The following is a 23,702-nucleotide window of genomic DNA, read 5'->3' as shown; positions in this document are numbered from 1 at the left end:
ATTGTCATATTACTTGTGTTTTTTCCCCCCCAACAGAGTAAGTAATGTTGTATTGGGAGTCTTGTGTATTCTCTTATTCCTGTTTGCATTGTATTACGTGTTCCAGTTGGTCGATTGGAGGTTTCATATAATTGTGTGCTTCAATAATCCAAAAGAAAAATGTGCATCTAGCTTAATAAGATTTAAAATTTGGCATTTCCCACCAAATATCTGTCTATCTAATCTTTAACTTAAATATTTTCAAATTGAATGTGTGAATGGATGGCTGTAATCAGTTTTGCCTTGCATATTATGTACATGTAAATTTATTTGAAAATTCAGTACATTATTAACGATATAATCATATACAGATTGACCTGAACTCAGTAGGGGTCAGTCTGAAAAGACATCTATAGCATTGCATTCTAAAATGCATTAAGGGTTCATTGGTATGTATTCCTTTTGTTTTTTAAATAGGAATAGGGTTCTCACTATATCAATTCTAGGACCTTTCCTTGATGTACAGCTGTATTCTGAAGAAAAGTATTTTTGTCACTTCCAGTTCTAATCACATTTTTTTCAGAAATCTTCTCTACTCTGGAAAATCAGGATTGTACATATCCAAATCCATGTGTATCCCATTTAACATCAGTTCTGCTTCTGATTACATGTCTTCCTACAAAGAGCCACATTCTTGTTGTAGTTAGAAAATGGCTGCTTTTGATCTGAGCTGTTCCTTGGCTCTGAAATATGTTAGACTGAATTGTCAAACTAGCCTTCCTCAGATGGAAGCCTTTTTTCAGTACCTTAACTACTAATCTCCAACCATATTACAGTTTCTCTGACTCACACTGATAGCAATGTTTTTCATGAAGAAACTTTTTTGTTTTGGTGCAATGGTATTAACACTTAGTGGCACTTTCTGGCTTTCCAGGCTCTGTCTGACTTGTTTTCTTTATATATCCTCTGTTTCAGTGCAAAGAAAATGGTGCTTTTACAGTAGTGACTGATAACTATGTGAAAGAAGAAGAAGGTACAGGAGTTGTACATCAAGCTCCTTACTTTGGCGCTGTAAGTTTAAAGCTGTTTTTATATAGAATACAATTCTATTTTGTCTTGATTCTTGATTCAGAAATCTTTTTCTATTAAGAAGAGTTGTATTACACAAACATCTTTAAGTGAAAAAATACACTTTTTTATTTGCACAATTACATTCATTCCTAGTACATGTAATACAGAAACAACAACAAGCAGGTATACTTGGGAACTTTGTCTAGCAAAACATCTTACATCTTTTCCCAAAGGAGAAGGCAATATGTATATCTCTCTAAATTTGTCCACTTGATGTCAAAATCCATTTTGTCATAATATCTGAAGAACTATAGTTCAGTTCAGGCTACTTCATGAAATACTTAAGACAAGAAGTAGTAGTTTTGTGAAGAATTTTCACAGTGTTCAGTCCATGATACACAATGCTGAAAATGTAAAAGGGAGGATGGAGCACATAGTTTTGAGGTTGACTCAGAGTGTCTGGAAGGGGCAATGCTACAGGATGTGGGCTGCATCAGGTGATACCCTAAGGTAGGAGATGACACCATTGCTTCCCAAACATCTGCCTTTTGCCAGTAACGGGCTTTGGTGTTCACCTGTGTCCCTTTAACTCAGTGGAAGAGATGGGGTATGGGGTGATGCTCACTGGGAGGAATGCTGACAAAGCACTGAAGGAGCACACCATTTGCAGCTCCCTTTTGCGCCCTGCAAAGGCCAGATTGGAGCAGCAGCATGTGGTTGCTGCAGCCCCGATGTGGCTGTAAAACGGGTGGCCTGCACAGCCCCCAAGTCTACAAAAGCTTTTGCTACAATTTCTTTGCACAATTAGTCTCAAGAGTGCTGCAAGATCCCTTTACCTACTTGTTCATATGTGTGAGTCCCCATTGATATTACAGACATATAATGATGAACACATCTGAACTACCCACAGGTGTGAAAATAAATCTTTGAGAATTGCTTTCATAACAAGCAATGAACTGTTTTATTTCTTTCAAAGAAGGAAAACATTTCTGAGCTTGAAAGTAGCATTTACTGGTGATGAAGCTTCAGAAACCAAGCACTGAAGGTCTGTGTAGAGTTTTGAACTCCATAATGCTGTATAGCAGGGGTAGGCAACCTACGGCCCGCGGGCCGGATCCGGCCCACGAAGACCATAGTACCGGCCCCAGGCCAGCCCTGCCACCGATTGCCGCCGGTGGCCTGCTCCCTCCCCCCCTGGCTCCGCGGAGGCCGAGGAGAGGCGCGCAGGGGCGCTGGCTCCCTCAGCCCCCACGGGGCCCTGGCTCCTCGGAGGCTGAGGAGAGGCGCGCGGGGGTGCTGGCTCCCTCCTGGGCCCCCGTGGGGCCCTGGCTCCACGGAGGCTGAGGAGAAGCGCGCGGGGCCGCAGGCTTCCTCCTGGGCCTCCGTGGGGCCCTGGCTCCGCGGAGGCCGAGGAGAAGCGCGCAGGGCTGCTGGCTTCCTCCTGGGCCTCTGTGGGGCCCCGGCTCCACGGAGATTGAGGAGAAGCGCGCAGGGGAGGTGAGGAGGCGGACTGCTGCCTCCGCAGGCTCCCCCCAGGGCTCTTGAGGCCCCAGGCCTCTCCCTTATTTGAGGATGAGGAGGATGAGAAAGAGGATGAGGAGAAGGATGAAAAAGAGGAGGATGAAAAATGGGAGGAGGAGGTGGAAAGGTGAGTCATTTCAGGTCTGCCTTGTTTTTTTTAATTAATTATTAAAAATATGCAATACTTATTTTTTTTTGTTTCATTATTTTTATTATTGCTTTTTATTTCATTTCATTATTTTTATTATTGCTTTTTATTTCATTTCATTATTTTCATTACTGCTTTTTATTTCATTTCATTATTTTTATTATTGCTTTTTATTTCATTTCATTATTTTTATTATTGCTTTTTATTTTATTTCATTATTTTTATTATTTCTGAAGGTGAGACAGTGTGACTTTCCAAAGTGCTGTAACAAAGGTCTGCTGTAACAATGATAGTGGTGGTGATGATGATGATGATGATAATAACATCAGTCAGTTTCTGAGACATGCACTCACTCTTTCTGAAGGTGAGACACTGTGACTTTCCAAAGTGCATTTCTGTGTATTTTTGGTGCATTTATTGCTGAAAGGTCTGCTATAACAATGATATGATGATGATGATATCAGTCAGCACATGCCTCCTCCTCCTCCTTGCAGGGCTTCAGTAGAAGCTCCGCCCCCAGTGTGCGGCTCTGCCCCCAGCATGCGGCTCCGCCCCCGGAGGGTGGAAGCTCCACCTCCCGGCTTCGGCCCCCCCAATTGTCTGAGAGACAGCAACCCGGCCCCCGGCTCAAAAAGGTTTCCTATCCCTGCTTAGGAATTAGAGGCTGAGCATTGAAGTCATCCCACTCTGCTGTCTCTTATAGGAAGTCATATTGTTTTTATCTCTCTTACAGGATGACTACAGAGTCTGCATGGATTTTAATATTATTCAGAAAGATTCTGTGCCAGTTTGTCCTGTTGATGCCTCAGGTTGTTTCACAGCAGAAGTGGCTGACTTTGCTGGACAGTATGTGAAGGTAGGTTGTCTTGAGAAAATTTGCTTGAAATAATATCAGAAATTGAAATGTATGTGCTTTGTTTCATCTGCACCAGGTTGCTTTCAACTTTGGGGAATTCACTGTTGTTCTTTTCAAACTCACTGTCTCTTTTTTCTTTCCTTCTCTTCTCAAAAACATGGAGGATATCAGTTGGAAATTTATGTCCTCTTTTACACTCTTAATGTCCACACTGATTGCCATTTTCAGAACATAAAATTAATTTGACACCTACTTCACAATGATATAATTACACAAACGTTAAAGTGCTTGCTAATCAACCTGCCTCAGGAAGGTCAGGCATATGTTACACCTACAATGAAATTGTAACAAAAGTCATTCTTGGACGACTAAAGAGTCCCTAAATGGTGGCATGGAAATGGAGCTGAATAGTTTCATGTTGAAATAAGGAACCCCAACCTTCTTCCTGTTAGCTTAATTGAATTTGGGCTTCATTCTGGACAGTTTCTAAGCATTCAGCATCCTTGTGTGCCTCTCCCAATAGATTGCTCAGGACAGGTACAAGCCCAACTATGATAGTAACTGTAATTAGTGAGTTTCTTTTTTCATTTTGCATTTTATTAACCATTGTATTATATTGTTATTTAATGGGTTTCATTTTTATTGCCTGAGTTTTTGGCTGTATTTGAAAATCAAGTTTTTTTCTTTTTTAAAAGACAGCTATTAGACTAGTCTATGCAATGGCTTAGCTCACTTTGGCAAAGGGAAAGCATGCATTTTCATTCAAGGCTGGTTATTGTGCATGTCCTAATTTTGTGCCTGTAATCCTTTGGGTCATATTACATGATGAGGCAGAGTGTGCAAAAAAACTCAGGTGCAGTTTCTGGGCAGTCTTGAAAGTCATGGAGCAGAAAAGGGGAGGTAGCAAAGCACTGTCCTGAAGGTGGTAAGTTATTTAGAACTCAAGCCTTTGCTTCCAGTTGGAATGATGAGGCTTTTAAGTTTCCTCCTTTTGAGAGCAACTAGCAGATCTTTCTGCTAACCAACAGTAGCTTTAGAAACCACTTGTCTTGCCTGAAAGAATGGGTTGGAGTAAAATAAAACTGTTTTTTTTTCCTTCTTGGACCCTGCATGACAGCTGTAAAATGGCACCTGCAGGGTTTGATTATATTCCTTTTTAAGTAACAGATATCTCAAACCCATGTAATAGCTGGCTGCTTGAAAGCTGCTTTTTTATATTGTAAAGTCGAAGGCTTTCATTTTTTATAATAATATAAAAAAAATCTTTTTATATTAATACTTCCACAGGGAAAAAATCCTTATGTCTTAAAACACTGTGTTAAAAACATATTTTGCTTTTCTTAGGATGCAGATAAGAACATTATCAAGGCTCTAAAAGAGCAAGGAAGACTGGTCCATACCAGCAGTTTCAAGCACAACTATCCTTTTTGCTGGAGGTATGGAGAAGAATCAATACAATACATGTTTACAAGTCAGATTGCTGACAAATTCTTCTTACAATGTTGTTGTAATTATTCTTACCTAGAAAATAAAACTAGCAAATTTTTATTTCCAGAGTTAGCTTCTAAGAAAAGAAGTTTCCTCTGCTAATTTCCTGCCCAGTGTCACATCATTCTAAGGCCACTACTGTGGCTGAAGTCCAGTGGCCCATAGAGTCAGAGCAGCCAAAGCTATCCTGAAAACAGTGCCAGAGGTACAATAGCATTCTGCAGCAGCTACATAAGCCATGACATGTTTAGGAAGTAAAATTCCACATTGGAAACAAAAGCTGCATCTGTGTGCTGTTTAAATTTAAATTATTTTCCCTACAGTGAGAGTGGGGGCGATCTTGGCCAATCAGGAACAGCCTTGGGAGTCAGTGGAGATGATGGCAGAGTGAGGAGGTGCAGTAGGCCTGTCTCCTTCACTGCTCCTTCATAGGCAATCTACCCTCAAAGGTTTCATCAGCTTGGTCTAGGGGTAATAATTGAAATTGAAATGATGCAGGGCTTTATTTTGAAGCACGAGAAGACCGACCCATTGCTTCTCTCCCAAAAAAGTGTTAAAAAACCAAAGCAAAAAACTATGGGGTAGCCAAGATGACAATGGTCAGGGTATTGCAAGTGACCAAGACACTGGAATAAATAGAGTCTCTTTGTCCAAGTTTTTTCTTCTATCTGGCACCACCTGTGTCCCCTCCTCTCATTCTCAAAAATCCTCTTTGATGGGGAAGAAGAGGAGGAAACATTTCCCTTGTATACTCTATATACTCTAGTCTAGAAGTTTTAATCAAAAAGTGACCTAAAAAACTTGAGTTGCCTTATCCAGTGGTCAGTGTAAGTACTGCACTGTACTTTAACTCTTATAACAAAACAACAAACAAACAAACAAACAAATGGAACCATCCCCTGGTGAAAGGCAAGAGTATAGTCTGTCCTGTAAGCACTGAACTTCCTCTACTCTCATCCATCCAACCTTTAGTGTGGTTACAAACAGTTATGCCTGCTGCAATTTTGTAAGTTCTTTGGTATTTCCTTTGTTTCATCCTTTTGATCCTTTGTTACATACTGCTAAGTTTTACCCTTGACTTATGCATGGGTAATATGAAATCCATAATTCCCCCCCCCCCCAACCTGCCCTTGACTTACATGTGAAGTTGTTTTATAGTTGAGTATATACAGTATTTTTGCTTATACGCTTGTCCTTCAGTTTTCACGGGGGATCCATTCTGGACCCCCCACGGATACCAAAATTTGTGAATAGTCAGGTCCTATTGGGGACAATTGGACTCCTCCCTCCCCTCCCTCCCTCCTTCCCTTGGCGCTGGGGCCACTGGGACCTGTAATCTACTTCAGCTGCATGGGGACTTGCTTTCCCAGCAATGCTCAGGGACCAGCGTGTGCATGCCCTGCCCCTCCACCACAGCTATTGACGTATTGCCTACCCATTGGCTGCAGTGGAGGGGGCAGGGCAGGGCATGCACATGCTGGACCCTGAGGGCTGCTTGGAAAGCGAGTCTCCATGTGGCTGGCGTGGATTACAGGTCCCAGTGGTCCCTGCACTGGGAGTGGGGAGAGGGGGAGGGAGGACTTGCCATCTGCGAATGATCAAAACTGTGAATGGCAAGTCCATGGATACTGAAGGACTTCATTGGATCCAATCCAGGGATTAGCAAACTACCATCCATTCCTGAGTAATGCTGAGTGTATAAGGAGGCCTTTCCCTCTGTCCCATCTCTCTCACAGGTACATCAGATGGGAACATAAGAGAGGGTCTTTTCTGTGGCTGCCCCCAGACTCTGTAACTCCTGAGAAAAGTTAGACCGGCACACTCCCTACTTTCTTTTGTGAACAATCAAAGACTTTTTTATTTAGGCATTTTATAAGTAACAATTTAAGGTCCGTCTTGCACAGTGTGCTGAATATTGCTAATCACTGCTGTTGTGTCTGCATTAATATATGTTTTAAACTCTTATTAATTTTTTCTGATTGTCTAATTGTTTTTTAACTTTTGTATTTTATGGATTTTTAGCAATGTTTTTAAATTGTTGTAAGATGCTTTGAGTCCCAATCTGGGAAAAAGGTGGATGATGATGATGATGATTAATAACAACAACTTTGCTTTGTACATGAAGTCATGCTTCCTCTTTCTTTCTCATTCCCTGTCCAGTACAAATTTTTCATAATTTAATGCTAACTTTGTACTTATATTAAGAAGCTCCTATTTATGGTAAATCAGATTTTGCTAATCTACTTCATGTTCTGGTTTCAAACCCTGATTGACATACTAGCCTGATTAGTAATTGCAGGGAGTTAGTTCCTTGTTCTGTGTGGGTTTCCAATATGTTCACAAGGGTGGAAAGAGAACTGCTAGCCTTCTTGCTAATCATTAGCTTTAGGTGATATTGACAGGACAGAATTATATGTTGTGATGGGAAAGAGTGCTGATAAAATTGTATAGCCTTTCAGCAGCGAACCCTTTATTGTTTACACTATTGTGTAAAATGAATTTTTATGTGTTCACTTTTATAGCCGTTAGCAGTTTAAGACTTCAGAGTTCAATAACATTCCATTTCCATTATTTCTTAATATATTGCATCTGGGAGTCCTTGAGCAGACACAATCCCCATGTTGTCTTTAATATAAGAAGCTGACAGTGAAAACTGAGTTTTCTCATACATTATTAAACCTTCCAATTTAATGTTTTTTATAGGATTCCTGTAGAAAGTGTTTTCTGAGATGTATTTTGTGTATGATTCAGTAAGTTTGCATTTATCTTCCTTGCAAAGTATTTTTTTTTAAATAAGACTTCCCATTTCCTGTGGATTAGATGAGGATCTTCATCTATAATGCCCACCAACTCCCACTCCCAGTAGTAGTTGCCTTATTTGAGGAAGTAGAGATAATCTTGACCAGTTAAAGTTCTCAATTTCTGAGGGGATATTATTGTATGCATAGTTTGAAGATTCTAAAATTTTTTGATTCTACTCTGAGACTTCTGCTAAGAAGTCAATAATTTGGAAGTCAGCAAGAGTCAACTTAGCAAACTTTCAAGAGTTTATTAAAGGACCTATGCTTGTTATACTTATATATTGATTTCATTTCAAATCTCCTTTTTGTTAATTTCTCATCTAAACCTGTCAATGGTTTTATTGTTATTTGCCATCTGGGCCCGAAACATACAGTCAAAAAGTGCCATCTTCAGGCCGATACGGGGGCATGGCTTAGAGATGACGCACGTCCCTGAATCGGCCAGAAGCCCCGCTGAGACCAGTTAATGTGGCCCAAAGCAAGCTGCAAAGAAGGGAGAAAAACTGCTGTTTGCTGGTGGTCTGTTCTGGACCACAGCAACAGCCAGTCTTGGGACCTCCGGTTGCCGTGGTCCTACGCCAATTGGGGGTTAATCAGGGCTGGAGTGGCCTCTAGCTGCTCCAAGCTGCCAGTTTGTTTGACCCCCCAAGTCTGCTTTCAGCCATGGTTACCTTATGAATGAGAGACCCCCAATCCTGCTCAAGTCTTGCAAATTCAGGGCTTCCTTTACTGATTCATTCCACATGAATGTGGTAATGTGGCCTTTCTCATTTCCTACTGCTTTCAGATTTTTCCAGCATTCTGGACTCTGTCCAGCATTCAGCTGCACGCATTATCACATCCGCCCACCACTCTGACCACATCTCTCCTGTGTTGGCATCCCTTCACTGGCTCCCACTCCCTTTCCGCATTCAGTACAAGCTCCTGCTGTCGACGTTTAAAGCCCTCCATGGGCTGGCCCCTCCTTATTTATCAGACCTTCTCTCTCCTCACATTCCCACTAGGGCCCATGCAGCTGAAGTAGATTACAGGTCCCAGTGGCCCCAGCGCCAAGGGAAGGAGGGAGGGAGGGGAGGGAGGAGTCCCATTGTCCCCAATAGGACTTGACTATTCACAAATTTTGGTATCCGTGTCAAGGCCTGCTGTCCCAGCCCAGGATTTTCTCTGCCCCATCTCGGATTCGCCCCTTTTCACTCGCTGCCCCTCACTCCTGGAACCTTCTTTCCCCGTGAGCAAGAGCCATCACTTCTTTAACCAGCTTCAAAATGGAGTTGAAGACCATCCTGTTCAGAGAAGCGTTCCCAGACATTGCATAATTGTCACTTGCTATTTGATGTTCTTTTGTTGTCTGTTTTATTTGAATCATTTCCCATATTGCCATACATTTTATATGTGTTATCCTACTAGAGAGGCAGGCTAGCTCCAACAGGCCTCCCTGGAAGAAAATTAACCATCTATTAAGAAGCCAAGCCCTCCCTTCAGTCCATCTCCCCTGATCCAAGCCTCGGAGGTAGAGAAAAACTGCTGGCCCTCATCCCCTTCCCCTTCCTCACCACCACTCCCTTTTCCTTTTGTGTCGTGTCTTTTTAGATTGTAAGCCTGAGGGCAGGGAACTGTCCAATTAAAAAGATTGTATGTACAGCGCTGTGTAAATTTACAGCGCTTTATAAATAAAGGTTAATAATAATAATAATAATAATAATAATAATAATAATAATCTTTTTCACTGAGTCATGTCTTTTCCATGGTATGTTCAAAATTTGATGGTCCATGACACCTCTAAAACTCTCCTCCAGCACAACATTTTGAATCAGGTGATTTTTCTTGATGACTTTTTCATAGTCCAGCTTTCACAACCACATCTAGACATTGGAAATCATGGTATGGATGATTCTGACTGGAGTGGAATGGGAAGAATTTATCTAGTTCCTGCAATAATTCCCTTCCATGTCTTAGGTTGCATCTGTATTGTAGAAATAATGCAGTTTGACATCACTTCAGCTGCCATGGCTGTCTTACAGAATTCTGGGATTTGTAGTTTTGTAAGGGACCAGCAGTCTTTGGCAGATAAGACTAAAGGCCTTGCATATCTACAGATTCCAGAATTCTATAGAATGGAGCTATAGCACTTAAAGTGGTGTCAAACTGCATTATTTCTACAGTGTGAATGCAGGCATCTTATTTCTTGAATGCATTCTCCATGTTGATTGAGCCAAGGTACATAAAATCTTTACTACTACTACTACTAATAATAATAATAATTTATTTGTATTCTGCTTTTTCACAAAGGAATCAAAGCGGAGTCCAACAGTATAAATACAGCATCACACAATAAAAAATTACAATTTTAAAAAACCCAAACCCTAACCTCCCCCCCCCCCAGTCATAAAAACAGTAATCAACACATAAAAAGAGATTAAACATCAAAAAATGTAAAACTGTCCAATAGGAATACACTAAAATTTTGGGCGGATTAGCGCAATAAATTTTAGTGTATTCCTATTGGACAGTTTTAAATAATTTGTAGAACAAATACTCTTACATTCATTTTAAGTTACACAAATCTTGTTAGCAGGTACTGTTTCTTTAATGTATCTTACTGCTTTACACTTTTCTTCAGTGAAAAGGAGTATTACTTGGTTCCCCTCTGCTTTCCGCTGTCTTTATGCTGGGGGTTTGAATTCATATTCCTGATGCTAGAACTTTGTTTTTACAGGGTGTCCTTACAGTTTGCAGTCTGTAGTCATGCTGGAGTACTATATTCGATATAGCAGTCTCAACTGCTAATGGCATTTCTATTCGTACTTGCCCCAGGGGGTGCTTTGGGAAAGAATTAGTCTTTTGCTAATTCACTGAGTTCAGTGTCCTTCATGTGTTCTGCTTTAATGAAATTTGTCACCCTTCCTTACTGTACAGGCCAGTGTATATAGTAGTCAGGCAGACCTAGTTGCTTTGATTTTTAGAAATGTGTGTTTGTATGTTGTGTGCCTTCATTTCCAACTTATGGTAATCCTAAAGCCAACATATCATGGGGTTTCTTGGCAAGATTTGTTCAGATGAGGTTTGCCATTGTCTTCCCCTGAGGCTGAAAGCATGTAACTTGCCCAAGGTCACCCAGTGGGTTTCATGGCAAAGCTGGGAATCGAATTCTGGTCTCCAGAGTTATCATCCAACACACAATGCACTATCCCATGTTGTTTTACAAATTATTTTGTAATAGTCACAAGCACATTACACAAATCAAGAATGCTCTTGTGTTCAGACAGAGTATGCAGGGGAAACAACCATCCTGTGTTATCCTCGGTCTGTAGATTTCACTTTTGTGCTTGGATAGAAAGGCAGCTTTCTATCTTATTTATTTATTGGATTTATAGCCCACTTTTTTCCTGAGTGGGACTCAAATCTTCCTTTGCCCTTGCACACCTTTTGTGAAGAAGGCAGTGTTAATACTCTCCTTAGCTTTCCCCTATACCTTTGCTACTCTTATTCATGTAGTTTTTATGAAGTGAGATATTTCCTATTAACACGGTATCAGGAAACTTTTGTGTCATATGTTTTTAGATTGTAAATCTGAGGGCAGGGGATTGTCAAATTAATAATCTGCAAACCAGCCTTTGTGGTTGATCCAAACCAAAATTCTTCATCAGGGCAGAGAAGGTATAGTCCTCCAGATGAAGCTGAACTGTAACTCTGAACTGCTCTGGCCAGCAGAGGAGGAGTGCTGGGAATTCCAGCCTGGTAACATTGGGAGGGCCACACAAGTCCCACCCTTTTTGTAAACTCTGATTTGAAGCTGTGGAAGAGCACATTGCTGTGTTAGAGCACATTGATCAAGCTGAATTCTAACTCAGTTGTTGTTGGCTTGGTCACTCTTCCAGAACTGTCCTGGGATCTGGAACTTTGGCCTAGAAGTATTATTAGAGTTCTGTTGTTAGGAATGGGCTAAGAAATCTCATTTTAGGCAATTAGTGACTTTCTGCGGAGTGACAGCAGCCTTATCCTGCTTCCATCTCCTTCCCCATAGCCGAGCTGTCTTTCTGAGTCCCTGATGGGTCACTTGATTCCATAACTATCCACTGAGTGAGTCTGTCCACTGTTGCATCCCCACAATTTTTATTTCATGGACAGCAGTGGGAAAATACTGACAAATTTTTCTGGGGTGGAATCTGCTTGCTGAGGTCTGTAAAAGCAAGGAAGACCAATGGAAGAGAAAGCTAACAACCAGTTTATGGGGTGGTATTGGCTATCAGTAAAGAGGCAGGCAGGCAGGCATGGGGGTAGAATGTGATTGTGAATACCTTTCTGTATTAATAGATCTTCCTTCAGAGGAAGCTACAGTTTGCACTAATAAAGAGTAACTAAGTGAATCAGGAATAAACAAGGGAAGCCCATTCACCACCTATGGTGTGTTCTTATTTCAGAAATGAGGGTGTGAGCCCAAAGTGGGTCCTGCTCATTCTGCCACAAGGCTCATTCCATTGTCCACAAGATCTCTGCTCCTGCCCCAAACTGTTGGTCATCCAACAAAACATTCTGGCATATCCATACCTTCATGGGATAAGTGGGTCCTTCTTTCCCATGCATCTGAGGGAGTAGTCCGTGCTACCAACTTCTCTCTTTCAGCTGTTCCCAAAGGAGCTGCTAGCCCTTTGCATACTGTTTTTTCCAGACTAACACAGTTATGTCTTTGAGTGTACCAACATAGATTTGGTACCATTGCATAGTAATGTAAATGAAACTGGAAACATGGAAGATATGGAGGAACAGGGACGTAGCCAAGGGGGGGGGTTCTTGGGGTCCAGACCCCCCCTTCCATTAGAAAAATGAATGGTGTGTGCTGCTGCGCCGCCTCACCCAAGCCCTATTATAATGGTGGCACTTAGTCTGGACCCCCCCCCTTCCTAAAATCCTAGCTACGTCCCTAGGAGGAATGAGAGAAACATTCCTGTTTTATGTAGTAAGAATTAGGTTAGGCTAGCAGTAGTTCCATTCTCCCCCCCTCCAAGTTACAAGTAACACACTTAGATTGAATGATTCTTTAGCATTTTAAAGTATGTCATAATGGGAACTACTCTGAAATGTTACCAACATTACCATTCCTTTTATTCTTGAGATGAAAAAAGAAATCTTGGATGTTGATACTTTATTTTAAAAGCAATAAAGTATAACAAATCTAAAGTTGTTTATTTCATTATTAAGAATTGTAACTGCTTTATAGATTTGAATAAAAACTTACCTAATGATATGCTAGAATTCTGTTTTAGAAATCACTGCTTTGAGATATTATTAGATGTGGTAAGTGGTATAGAAGTTGGTATGATAAATAATAAATTAGTTACCAAGCTCATACTCTGGAGGCAAGCAGTACAGTTATACTTTACTTAAAATCAGTGAGAGTTTTGCCATTGATTTTCAGAGGAGTGCAGTTGTGACCAAAGTTGGTGCTTCAAGCATTTCAGGATAGCTAAAGTACATGTCTAATTGTTCTTATGTAATTGCTTTTAGGTCTGATACTCCTCTTATATACAAAGCTGTGCCAAGCTGGTTTGTTCGTGTGGAGCACATGGTGGAAAAACTATTGGAAAATAATGCCCAGTGCTATTGGTAAGCTACTCTTTTTTCTTTGATTCTATAGTTTGAAGCCAATAGCCTTAAGCTATTTTGCTTCCTTTGCTTTAATAATTAACATAACAAATACCTAGCTGCAAGTTCATGCTGACAGAAGTTCAAGTCTTGCCTTAGTAGGCATTATGTTCTCCAGATGTCTCAGTGTAGTGGCCTATACTTTCCCTGATAATGGATTCTTTGGTGTGGAGTGTTCTCTTGCAATAAAGTTAGGAAGATTGAGCTGTTCTGTTGAAGAAATTGAAAGGTATTTAGAGAATAAGAATGATGTCAGAGGGAAATGAATTTGGCTTTTGTTAGAGTATCTTGAACAATAGTAACACTTTCTGAGTGAAGAGAGAATTGATGTATACCACTCTAGCTACACACTACAAAGGAATCTACAAAGTGCTGTGTTCTGTATCTCTGAGACTGGTTTAACTTTATGCTTGCTTTTTAAACCCGTTGTTGTACAGTTTTTCAGAACAAAAGAAGTCCTTGCCCAAGCACAGAATATCTTTTCCACTGTTTTTTTGAGGACCAGTGCCAGAAATTTTTTGTTGAATTCCATTCCTTCCACTTTGGGTTGGATATTGTAGCAGAAAATCTGATGTTCTTGCAAGTCTATTTGCACGACCCCCACATCTCCAACTTAGCTTGTTTTTCAAAAGTAGTCTTTGTTCAGGTGTTTGCTAAAAAAAAGGTGTAGGATGGAGGGACATGCATTCTGAAAAGGTCTGCACATTTGTTCAGCTTAATATACTTTAAATATGTCTATGCAATTGTGCACATTTCTTTATCACTGTGACCAGGTACTTCGAGGTTTCCTAATATGAGGTTTCCCAAAAAAGCTTAGAAACATTTTTAGACATTTGTCTTCAGTGTGCACAGGTCTTGTGTACAGGACTTATATTATACACCTAAATTCCTGACTTAGAGAAGCCCAGTAAGAGAATCTTTGACAATACTTGTGTGTTATAATAATCTTCTGAAACAGGCCAAGGAAAATCTGGGAGGTGATGCCCTAAGCTGAAACAAGCAAGTAAATGGACAAAAGGTTTAGGGGGGATAAAAATGGGAAACACAGCAAATTTATTAAAACAATGTGTAGCAATGGAATGCTGAGAAGAGATTAAAAGAAATTACAAAGCATAGAGTATATGCTATCCTAAACTCAAAAAGAGGCTTGTTCTGGCCTGTGAGCTACGCCCTAACATGCACAAGGCTAGTTTTACCTGTCACTACTGGGCTAGGGAACTGCAAATCCCATACGGAGGTATCAAGAACACAAAATACCAAATCCTCTGTGCCTCTCAACATGGAATTAAATTATACCCACATACCATATGATATACCTTACAATGCTGCTCTATTAGGTATTTATGTATTATGTTTTTTATCTATATGGTCTTTCTTCATTACTCATATGCTGATGTATGTGACCCATACCTATTTTATTTTCACAGTTTTCTGTGACCACTGATGAAGACGTTCTAGTCGAAATACTTTTGGTCTCTGTTTTGTACTTCCTAACTGTAATGGGCATACTGTGTTATCCCTTTTAATTTTGCCTCTGTTGTGTACTCCCCAACTGTATGGACATACTGTATTATCTTTTTTAATTCCATGTTGAGAGGCACAGAGGATTTGGAATTTTGTGTTCTTGATACCTCCATATGGGATTTGCAGTTCCCTAGCCCAGTACTGACTGGTAAAACTAGCCTTGTGCATGTTAGGGCATGGCTCACAGGCCAGAACAAGCCTCTTTTTGTGTTTAGGATAGCATATACTCTATGCTTTGTAATTTCTTTTAATCTCTTCTCAGTATTCCATTGCTACGCATTGTTTTAATAAATTTGCTGTGTTTCCCGTTTTTATCCCCCCTAAACCTTTTGTCCATTCATTTATAATAATCTTCTCCACTTCTTTTACAATTCATGAAACTATGAAAATGAAAGCTTGCACCATTTATAATAATGGAAGAAAGATATTCAAGAGGAATTCTTAAGATATTTTTGCCCTCCATTTCTTACTCAGTATGATGAAATGTGAGTGTCATAGCACTCTTTTTCTCTTAAGATTTCGTAGTCCAATAAATTTAGCAGTGTTACAGTCAAATACTTTTTTTCTTTTAGAGTTTCCTGAGAAAACAAAACTAAATATGAACAAAATACTACTAGTGTGGATATCTCCTTGCAGTGATAGGACATACATACATTGTTTGCTGCATACATAGCAAACAAAAAATTAAGCAAATCCTTTCATGTACACTTCAACAAGTTCTTCCTTTGTGAGTCACATGTGGTAACAATCAAACCAAAATCCAAAAAAAGAATGTTATGTGCCTTCAGGTTCCTGATTTATGGTAACTCTAAGGCAAACTTATCATGGGGTTTTCTTGGCAAGATTTGTTCAGAGGTTTTTTTGCCTTTTCCTTCCTCTGAGGCTGAGAGAGTATTACTCTCATCCAAGGTCACACAGTGGGTTTCCATGGCCAAGTGGAGATTTGAACCTTAGTCTCCAAAGTCATAGTCCAACACTCATACCATTACATCATGCTGGATTGAAAACAAACAAACAAACAAACAGCTCCCATTATGTAAAGACATGGTAAATAAAGTCTTCAGCATGCAAGTGCCCTAATAGAAAAAATAATTGCAGTATGGAAATAATAGTTTGCAAATGGTGTCTCTGCAGGAAAGGTGGGGAATAAGCCTTTATAGGCTTCTTGGAATCATATTTTTCTATGAATATTTACATGTTCTGTGGCTGTCTTTTGTGTTTAGCTTTTTGTTTTTAATATTATGGTAATTTTTGGTAGGATGGCACAGTGCTGATGACCTTACTAAAAATATGTCCACCAAAGGATATTTTAGGCATGTGCAATTTGGAGGAAAGTATACATTATAGAAAATAGTGTTTCCAAGTCTTATGCTTTTCCAGTAAAACAAAAATGCTATTACAGGCAGGGACAGATTCCATGTGGAGAACTAAGGGGAAGGGAGTATTTAACCCTTCTTTCTGCAAGTTGCTTTCTCCAAATGGACATCTCTCTTCTGGCTACCTCCTGATGTACTCTTGGCATGACCCCTTTTCTTTCTACTTTCAATCCTGGTGCTTTGATACCAGAGAGGAAAGAGGGTGGAAACTTCTGCAGGGCTAGGAGAGGGATTCAAGAGGATCTCCTTCACCCTCTGAAGGGTAGATTTGATTTGTCCTCTGGACCTCTCAAGGATAGATAATAGGATTTATTTTGATATGTATTTTCTTTAAATACAGCTTCAAAGACAAAACAGCTCTAATAGTATAATTAACTATATAGCCAATGGAATTTACATTGATGCCAATTTCTTTATGACAGCAAAAATATGTGAGCTGTAACTTTTTAACAGGATTTTATTTGTTTGGATCATGTGATCTATTGTGTCTTGCTAAAACTTATTTAAAAGGCCACTGAAGTTAAGTTCTGTATTTTTCTTAGTTCATATGTGTCAGAACAAGAAAAAATTATCTAAAAAGTTGTTAAAAGTTAGAAAAAGGTGTAAGGTATGACATTTCATTATGAAGATGTCCCACGTTTGTATACTAACCTCAAAATGAGAGAATTTTCTTGTTTTTCTCTGTAAGGTGTTAGAGAATGTAGCTGATATTATTAATAAGGTTACCAAGTCTCATCCAGTTGATGGAATATCTTAATTTCCAAACTCTATTGAGCCTATTTGGAATATTCAGATTTTTTTAAAAAAATGTTTGAGACCATTATATTATCCCTTATACTGCTAAATAGTTAAAATTGTCAGCCCTTGCCTTAAGAAAGCCTCAAAGGTTACAAGAAGAAATATGTCCATGTATCTCTTCCTTTGGAAGAGTGTGGGCAACACTTCTGAAGCTGTTCAAAATGGCTACAGATCTGTCTGCATTTGTGTAATGATAAAAATCCAGGGATGTGATCTAATGGTTTGGTCAGAGCTGTTGTGGGATTTCTAGTGTCCTGACTATAAGAGAGCCAGCATGCCATAGTGGTTTGAGTGTTAGACTGGTTTTTTAGATTGTATGCCATGGGCAGGTTTACTCGTATCTATTTTATTGTTTGTATGTACAGCGCTGTGCAAATCTACAGTGCTAAATAAATAAAGCATAATAATAATAATAATAATAATAATAATAATAATAATAATTAGACTGGAACTCTGGGAGCACAGAGTTCAAATCTCTGCTTGGTCATGGAAATCCACTAGATTGCCTTGGGTAAGTAATAGAATCATAGAGTTGGAAGAGACCACCAGAGCCATCCAGTCAAAGCCCCTGCCATGCAGGAATACACAATCAAAGCAGATAGCAGCTGACAGATGGCAATCTAGCCTCTGTTTACAAACCTCCAAAGTAGGAGACTCCACCACACACCAAGCCAGCATACACTGTTGAACAGTTCTTACTGTCAGGAGTTCTTTCTAATGTTTAGGTGGAATCTCTTTTCCTGCAGTTTGAATCCATTGCTTACTTTCCCATCGTCAGAGAATGGCAAAGGCTTTGCCTCTGAAAAATCTTGCCAAGAAAATCCTGTGTTAGGTTTCCTTTATGGTCACCATAAGTCAGAAATGATTTGAAGGCACACAACAATAACAACCATAAGGCAGGCTGGATGCAAGGATGGCTTTTAGGCAATAGTAACCTTTGAAATGTGTCATGCTGCCTGAACTGTCTTTAAAATTATTGCTAACTGCTAGGACTGGATGTCTCTTAGGAATGTGCTCTGCTCTTTATAGGCATTGCCTCTGATGAACTAGATTAAATATGATTTGACAAATTTCATAACCTAATTGAATTGCTAATTAGTTTTTAATGAGAGAACTTAATACTAATATGTTTTTGAGCTGGCATATTTAAAGACCTTGTAACAGTTTCTCTTAATTTTGACAAATGATCCTGCTGGTTCTTCAAGGATTTAATAAACAAATGGAATTGTGAGTGTCTCTAACACTGCCATTTTCATTTTAGTTCTTTTCAACTACCTCAAATCAAGAGAGTGGGTATATAGGAAGTGTGATTAAACAGGGTATAAGATCAAAGTCATCAGATTATGTTTGCTTCACCTGCTTAGACACAATGAAACACTTAATATATCTTAATATTGTGGTATTTATTGGCAATTGAATATATATATATGTCTGCAATCAGACATACATTTTCCTCAGGTTTCCAAACTTTGATTTGGAGCATGAGTGGGCAAATTGGGTAGAATTGCTGTACATCCCCAGAAGTCATTTGGACACATTACAGTACTTTTCTCAAAAAATAGTGTTGCTTTTCTCAGAAAAAAATGGACCCTGGGGACTTTCCAGGGGCCACCAAAATAGCCTATATGGGCCCCCTAGGCCTCACTTTCTCCACCTGTAATTTGGAGAATTGACAATAAGCCAAATATATGTGCACAGCCTCTTTTGTTATACTCTGTTTAACTTGTCAAATCAGTTTCTTCACTGTCCACTAGAGGCTGGTTGATATGCTTGCTGAAGTGGAATAATGTATATACAGGGGGCACCAAGGGTGTACCTTTTGAGATGATGACCTGCAGGATTAACTGTGTAGATACATATTTGATTCATACAGTCCTCCTACTCTATTCCAAACAATTTAATTGGAGAAGAGTGCACAACATGCTGTAGTCCCCTTCATCTCTTTCATATAGATAATATATCTGTGTGTATGTAATAGGATGCTTACGTGATCTTTAGTCAGCTTTTTGCAGCAATCCAGTGAGGATATCACTAGCCAGAAGCTCAGAAGGATAATATTTGGATGTATATTTCTTGGGGCGGAAAGGAAGATTTTGCATAATACTCTTGGCGCATGTGTGTATGGTCACTATAAACACTATAAACTATACTGATTCCTATCAGTTTCCTGGCTGGAGGGGAACAAATGTAGTAGGTCTGATTTCTGTTTCCCCTGAAAGATGACCAGTACTTTCTATGGAGGTGAAATACCTTTAGAGGTTGGACTGTTCACAGACATCCTGGGTCTAGATCTTTATTCATTTGCCCTCTGCATCCAGGAGCAAGTGCATTTGAATACCTACCATTTTTCCACAGCTAGCTGTGGAGTGGAATAGGAGTTGTTTGGCTATCTATCAGGATTCCCCCCCTCTCCCACATGTGAACTTGGCAGGGTTTCTCATGAGAGCTGGTGTGGTGTAGTGGTTTGAACATTGGTCTGCTGTTCTGAAGACCAGTGTTCAAATCCCCCCCCCCCCCCCGGGCATGGAAACCCATTGGGTGACTTTGAACAAGTCACACGCAGCCTCAGAGGAAGACAAAGGCAAAGCATACCAAAAAATAGAAAAAAAGGCAAAACTTGCCAAGAAGAAATCTTGCCAAGAAAACCCTGTGATAGTGGAAATGACTTGAAGGCACACAACAACAACAGGGCTTTCAACCTTCGAGAATCTGAATCAGATTCCTCTTTTTCTCCAGGTTATCTCCCTGTAAGCAATTTAAGGATAGCTAGATGGCAGTATACACTGGAATAAACAGTAGCACTTTTTGAAAATAAAATAAAAATCCTCATTGGGATGTGAAAGCAGGGATGCACATTAATTTTCCATATATGTCCCTGCAGGGCAATGTTAACTTGCAAAGTTTGTATAGGGAATACAAATAACTTCTTTTCTGCCTCCATATATCACTTTTTTGTTCAGTTACTGTTAAGAATGTGTAATAATGGCAATTATTTAGGTGATTTTTAAAAAAGAATCCTAAAGACAGCAGGAGCATGTTTTATATATAACTAACAGTGTTCCAAGCTGAAAACGTAAAATTAGAGAGAGCATGTCCTTTTCAAGATGGTAAATGCCAACATGCTTTTAAAATACGTTTACATATACCACCCTTCCCCTATTGGAGGTTTACATGAAAGCTTGATTGTAATGAGGAGTTGTAGAATACCAGGACTGTTGCTTCTCAAAAAGAGCCAAAGTGGTGTAGTAGTTTGAGTATTGAAATATGATTCTGATGATCAGAGTTCAAATCCTGGCTTGGCATGCAACCCACTGGATAACCTTGGGGAGTCACAGTCTTTCGGCTTCGGAGTGAATGACAATCCCCTCTGAGCAAGTCATAACAAGAAAAACCTGTGATAGGGTCATCTTAGGGTTCCTATAAATTGGACATGACTTGAAGGCACACAACAGCAACCTTCTCAAAGGCTGTCCTTCAGCTGCAACAAGCCTCCCCCCCTCCCAATCTTCTGCAAAACATGAATGCTGAAAAATTTCCATCATGGGGAAAACTTTGAATTCCAGATTCACTGGATGGATATGGGTGGATCTTGCAGAAGAAATTGTGTAAGCCTTGTAGCTCGTTCAGGAGCTTATCCTTTATTTTTGTTTTATATATCTTAATTAAAATATATCCTATCCTATGTCTAAGGATCTCAGAGTCGTGTGTGATAAAGTAATTTCAAACAATTTACAGTTTAAAACAGTAAAAATAAATTAATCTTTTTTTTTAAAAAAAATCTGAAAATGTTAAAACTGTAAAAAATTTAAAACAAGTTAACATTATTGATCCTGTGTATACATAGAAATTGGCTAAATACATTAGACCTCAGAGGTTCTAATAAACTTGCTTTAACTCTGCATTCAAATGAAGCCAATGTTTGCACTAGTCATGCTCCTAGGAAGAAGACATTCCACAATTAGAGTGCCACGGAAAGAGATTCTGCCTAGATTTGGCCTCTTCCAGCTCTATGATTCTAGAAGACCCTCTCCTACATCTTCACACAGTATATTGCTTCCAGTGGTGGACATGCAGGATGGTGCCTCCAGCCAACCTTATTCTTTGGGCAGGCATATATAAGGGGAGATGCTCCAGATCAGACCTGCACAACTTGGCAGTAGGTAAGGGCCAAAATTAAAATAGGTAAAACTTCATCAGGCCACAGATTTTAATTAATTAATAATTAATAAAATAATAAAGTAATAATTATTTTTTAAAAATATTCACAAATACTGAATTTATCCAACCTTGCACCAACAGAAGAGAGTTTACCCATGGGTAGCCATACAGAAAAGTACAGTAACATCAAAAATCCATAAAACAGCAATACTTTTATTGGGCCAACCAAAAACGAACAAAATACACATGCAAGTTTTTGAAGCTCTACTGGTTTCTTCATCAAAGAAAGTCATACAGAAGAAAAATGATGATATTACAGTTACAGGTCTACACATTGTCAGGATGTTGCTATTGAGAGCATTTGGATCTGAAGAGCAGAATATAAATACGCTAAACAAACAAACAAACAAGTTGTCAAGATGATACAGAGGGATGTGCATGTAGACAGAGGCCACTCCTCTCTTTGGCCATTTCAGCTCTGGGAGACAATGAGTCATAAAATCCAAACAGTAAAGTTTAAACTCCTTTAGCAACAGTGAAAGTAATTCCTCTTGAGGTTTAGGCTTTTTCTATCCTGAGTGAGGTTACCCATCCTTCTTTAGTCAGAGAACATTGAATTTCTCAAGAAGCCTCTATATTGTTGCATCTGGAAAAACTTTTAGGTGCTGTGTGCTATATGGGTAACCTGCCAAATGCAGTACCAATAAAAATGTTGTGAGTGTGGCTTACTCATCCCTCCTTTTCTTGCAGCTTTCATAGCCCTGATAAAGCTTCTGCAGTTTGGAAGAATCTACTTCCAATCTACAATAGGGTCAGTCATGGTGCAGAGGGAAGTTGGAACCACTTTTCCTGGACTGGTGCTTTGCTCAGAGATAGGGCTTCCCTCAGTTTTCAGCGGTCCTCTTCCTCCTCAGTGTCCCATGCCATAGCCTTCTCATGTATCAGAGTCCATGACCATCAGTTGGGGCTTTTGTGCATGGAATGTGTGTGGACTCTTGATGTTGTTGGGAGTAGTAGAATTGAATAAATCATAAGCCACAAACATCCTTCCACCAGTGCGATGTTGGATACAGTCCCTTGACTTGGAACTAGTGGTCCTTTTTGATTCTAAGCCTCCAACAGAATAATTACTTGCTTGAAACATAAAATGGAGACACATGTACAAAGAATAGGTTAATAAAGTAACAGAGGAACACTGCTTGCTGACCTCGGTATCTTAATTTACCCATATCCCCTGTTCTAGCAGAACTGTACTGACATTGTTAACTTCTCTCTCAATCAGTTATTTAGCTGTACCAGCTCTTTCTCTAGAACTCTGGCCTTCTTTCCTTTGTTCTCTCTTTTTTTCCTGCTCAGTTTCCCTTTCTAGCTTTTATATTGTATAAAAATCTACCTTTGTCTCATTCCAGCCAATCAGAAAGGTGCTTCCCTTTTTCTCTTCTTAACAAAGTTTTTGTTCCCTGAGGTAAGGCCTTTGCCTTCTTTGCCTCTTTAGCTGACTTTTTGGCCTTTGCTGAATTTTCTTTCTTCATCCTGATTTTTCTATCCTGCTTGACATTTTGACCTTCTAACAATAATGTGACTGAGGTTTAACAATATATTACACCATCTTAAAACCAAACCAAACCAAACCACTAAATGCCAGAATGGATGACTTTCTATCACAGTGACTCAGTACAGAAAGCAGTAAAGGCAGAAAACCAAAGAAATTCTGGGCAAACTCATGTGTGGTCTGCCTCCTCCAGCTGGGGAATAATTACATTGTTTTATGTTGCTAAATTATATTATAGTTGTAGCAGCAGCAGAATTGAACACAAAGACAGGGAAACATTGGGAAAGATCAAGACCTCCAAAGCAATTCATTGCATCTGGAAAAAGATAACAACTATGGTTCCTGTGGTTGTAGTAATTTTACATGGTCTGACATGTTTTAAAGCATTTGCCATATACAGTGGACCCTTTGTATCACTGTGCTGGTGAACTGCAGATTTGACCACCTGTGGATTGACACCCTCCTCCCCAGTATTATTCAATGGCAGTGACTCAGTTGCCACCACTGAGTAATATGGCACATGACTGTGTGTTTTTTGCAAAATTACAAAAGACAATACTGCTTAAATGATTCAGTGTCATCTGATAATATCGTACTGATTACTAGATTCTTGGATATAATCATCAATGGTCTAAAACTCTAGTCATTAGCAGCTGGTGGATTGTGAAACTGTGATATAGGCTAGCTACAGAGTCCATTGTGTGATCCCAGACAAGCCTGCCAGATACCCTTCTTTATATATAAAATAGGAAAAAAGCAGACCTGAACTGCTTATTTTAACTTTAAC

General features: G+C 39.5%; 1 protein-coding gene across 2 annotated transcripts in view; it reads left to right on the top strand.

The window, feature by feature from the left end:
• The window catches only part of IARS1 (isoleucyl-tRNA synthetase 1), a 150,244-nt gene that overhangs the window by 65,006 nt on the left and 61,536 nt on the right, over nucleotides 1-23,702 (top strand). For both annotated transcript variants that reach the window (XM_089523630.1, XM_089523623.1), the window contains exons 11-14: nucleotides 955-1,050; nucleotides 3,453-3,575; nucleotides 4,920-5,011; nucleotides 13,370-13,468. In XM_089523630.1, coding sequence (XP_089379756.1) covers nucleotides 955-1,050; nucleotides 3,453-3,575; nucleotides 4,920-5,011; nucleotides 13,370-13,468 — 410 coding nt within the window. The remainder of the gene's footprint in view (nucleotides 1-954; nucleotides 1,051-3,452; nucleotides 3,576-4,919; nucleotides 5,012-13,369; nucleotides 13,469-23,702) is intronic.

Source organism: Sceloporus occidentalis, unplaced genomic scaffold (genome assembly GCF_023333645.1).
Source record: "Sceloporus occidentalis isolate IW3139 unplaced genomic scaffold, rSceOcc1.0.p SCAF_1, whole genome shotgun sequence".
NCBI classification, from domain to species: Eukaryota; Metazoa; Chordata; class Lepidosauria; order Squamata; family Phrynosomatidae; genus Sceloporus; species Sceloporus occidentalis.
The sequence above is the reverse complement of the archived record's forward strand: the minus strand, read 5'-3'. Positions and strand labels throughout refer to the sequence as shown.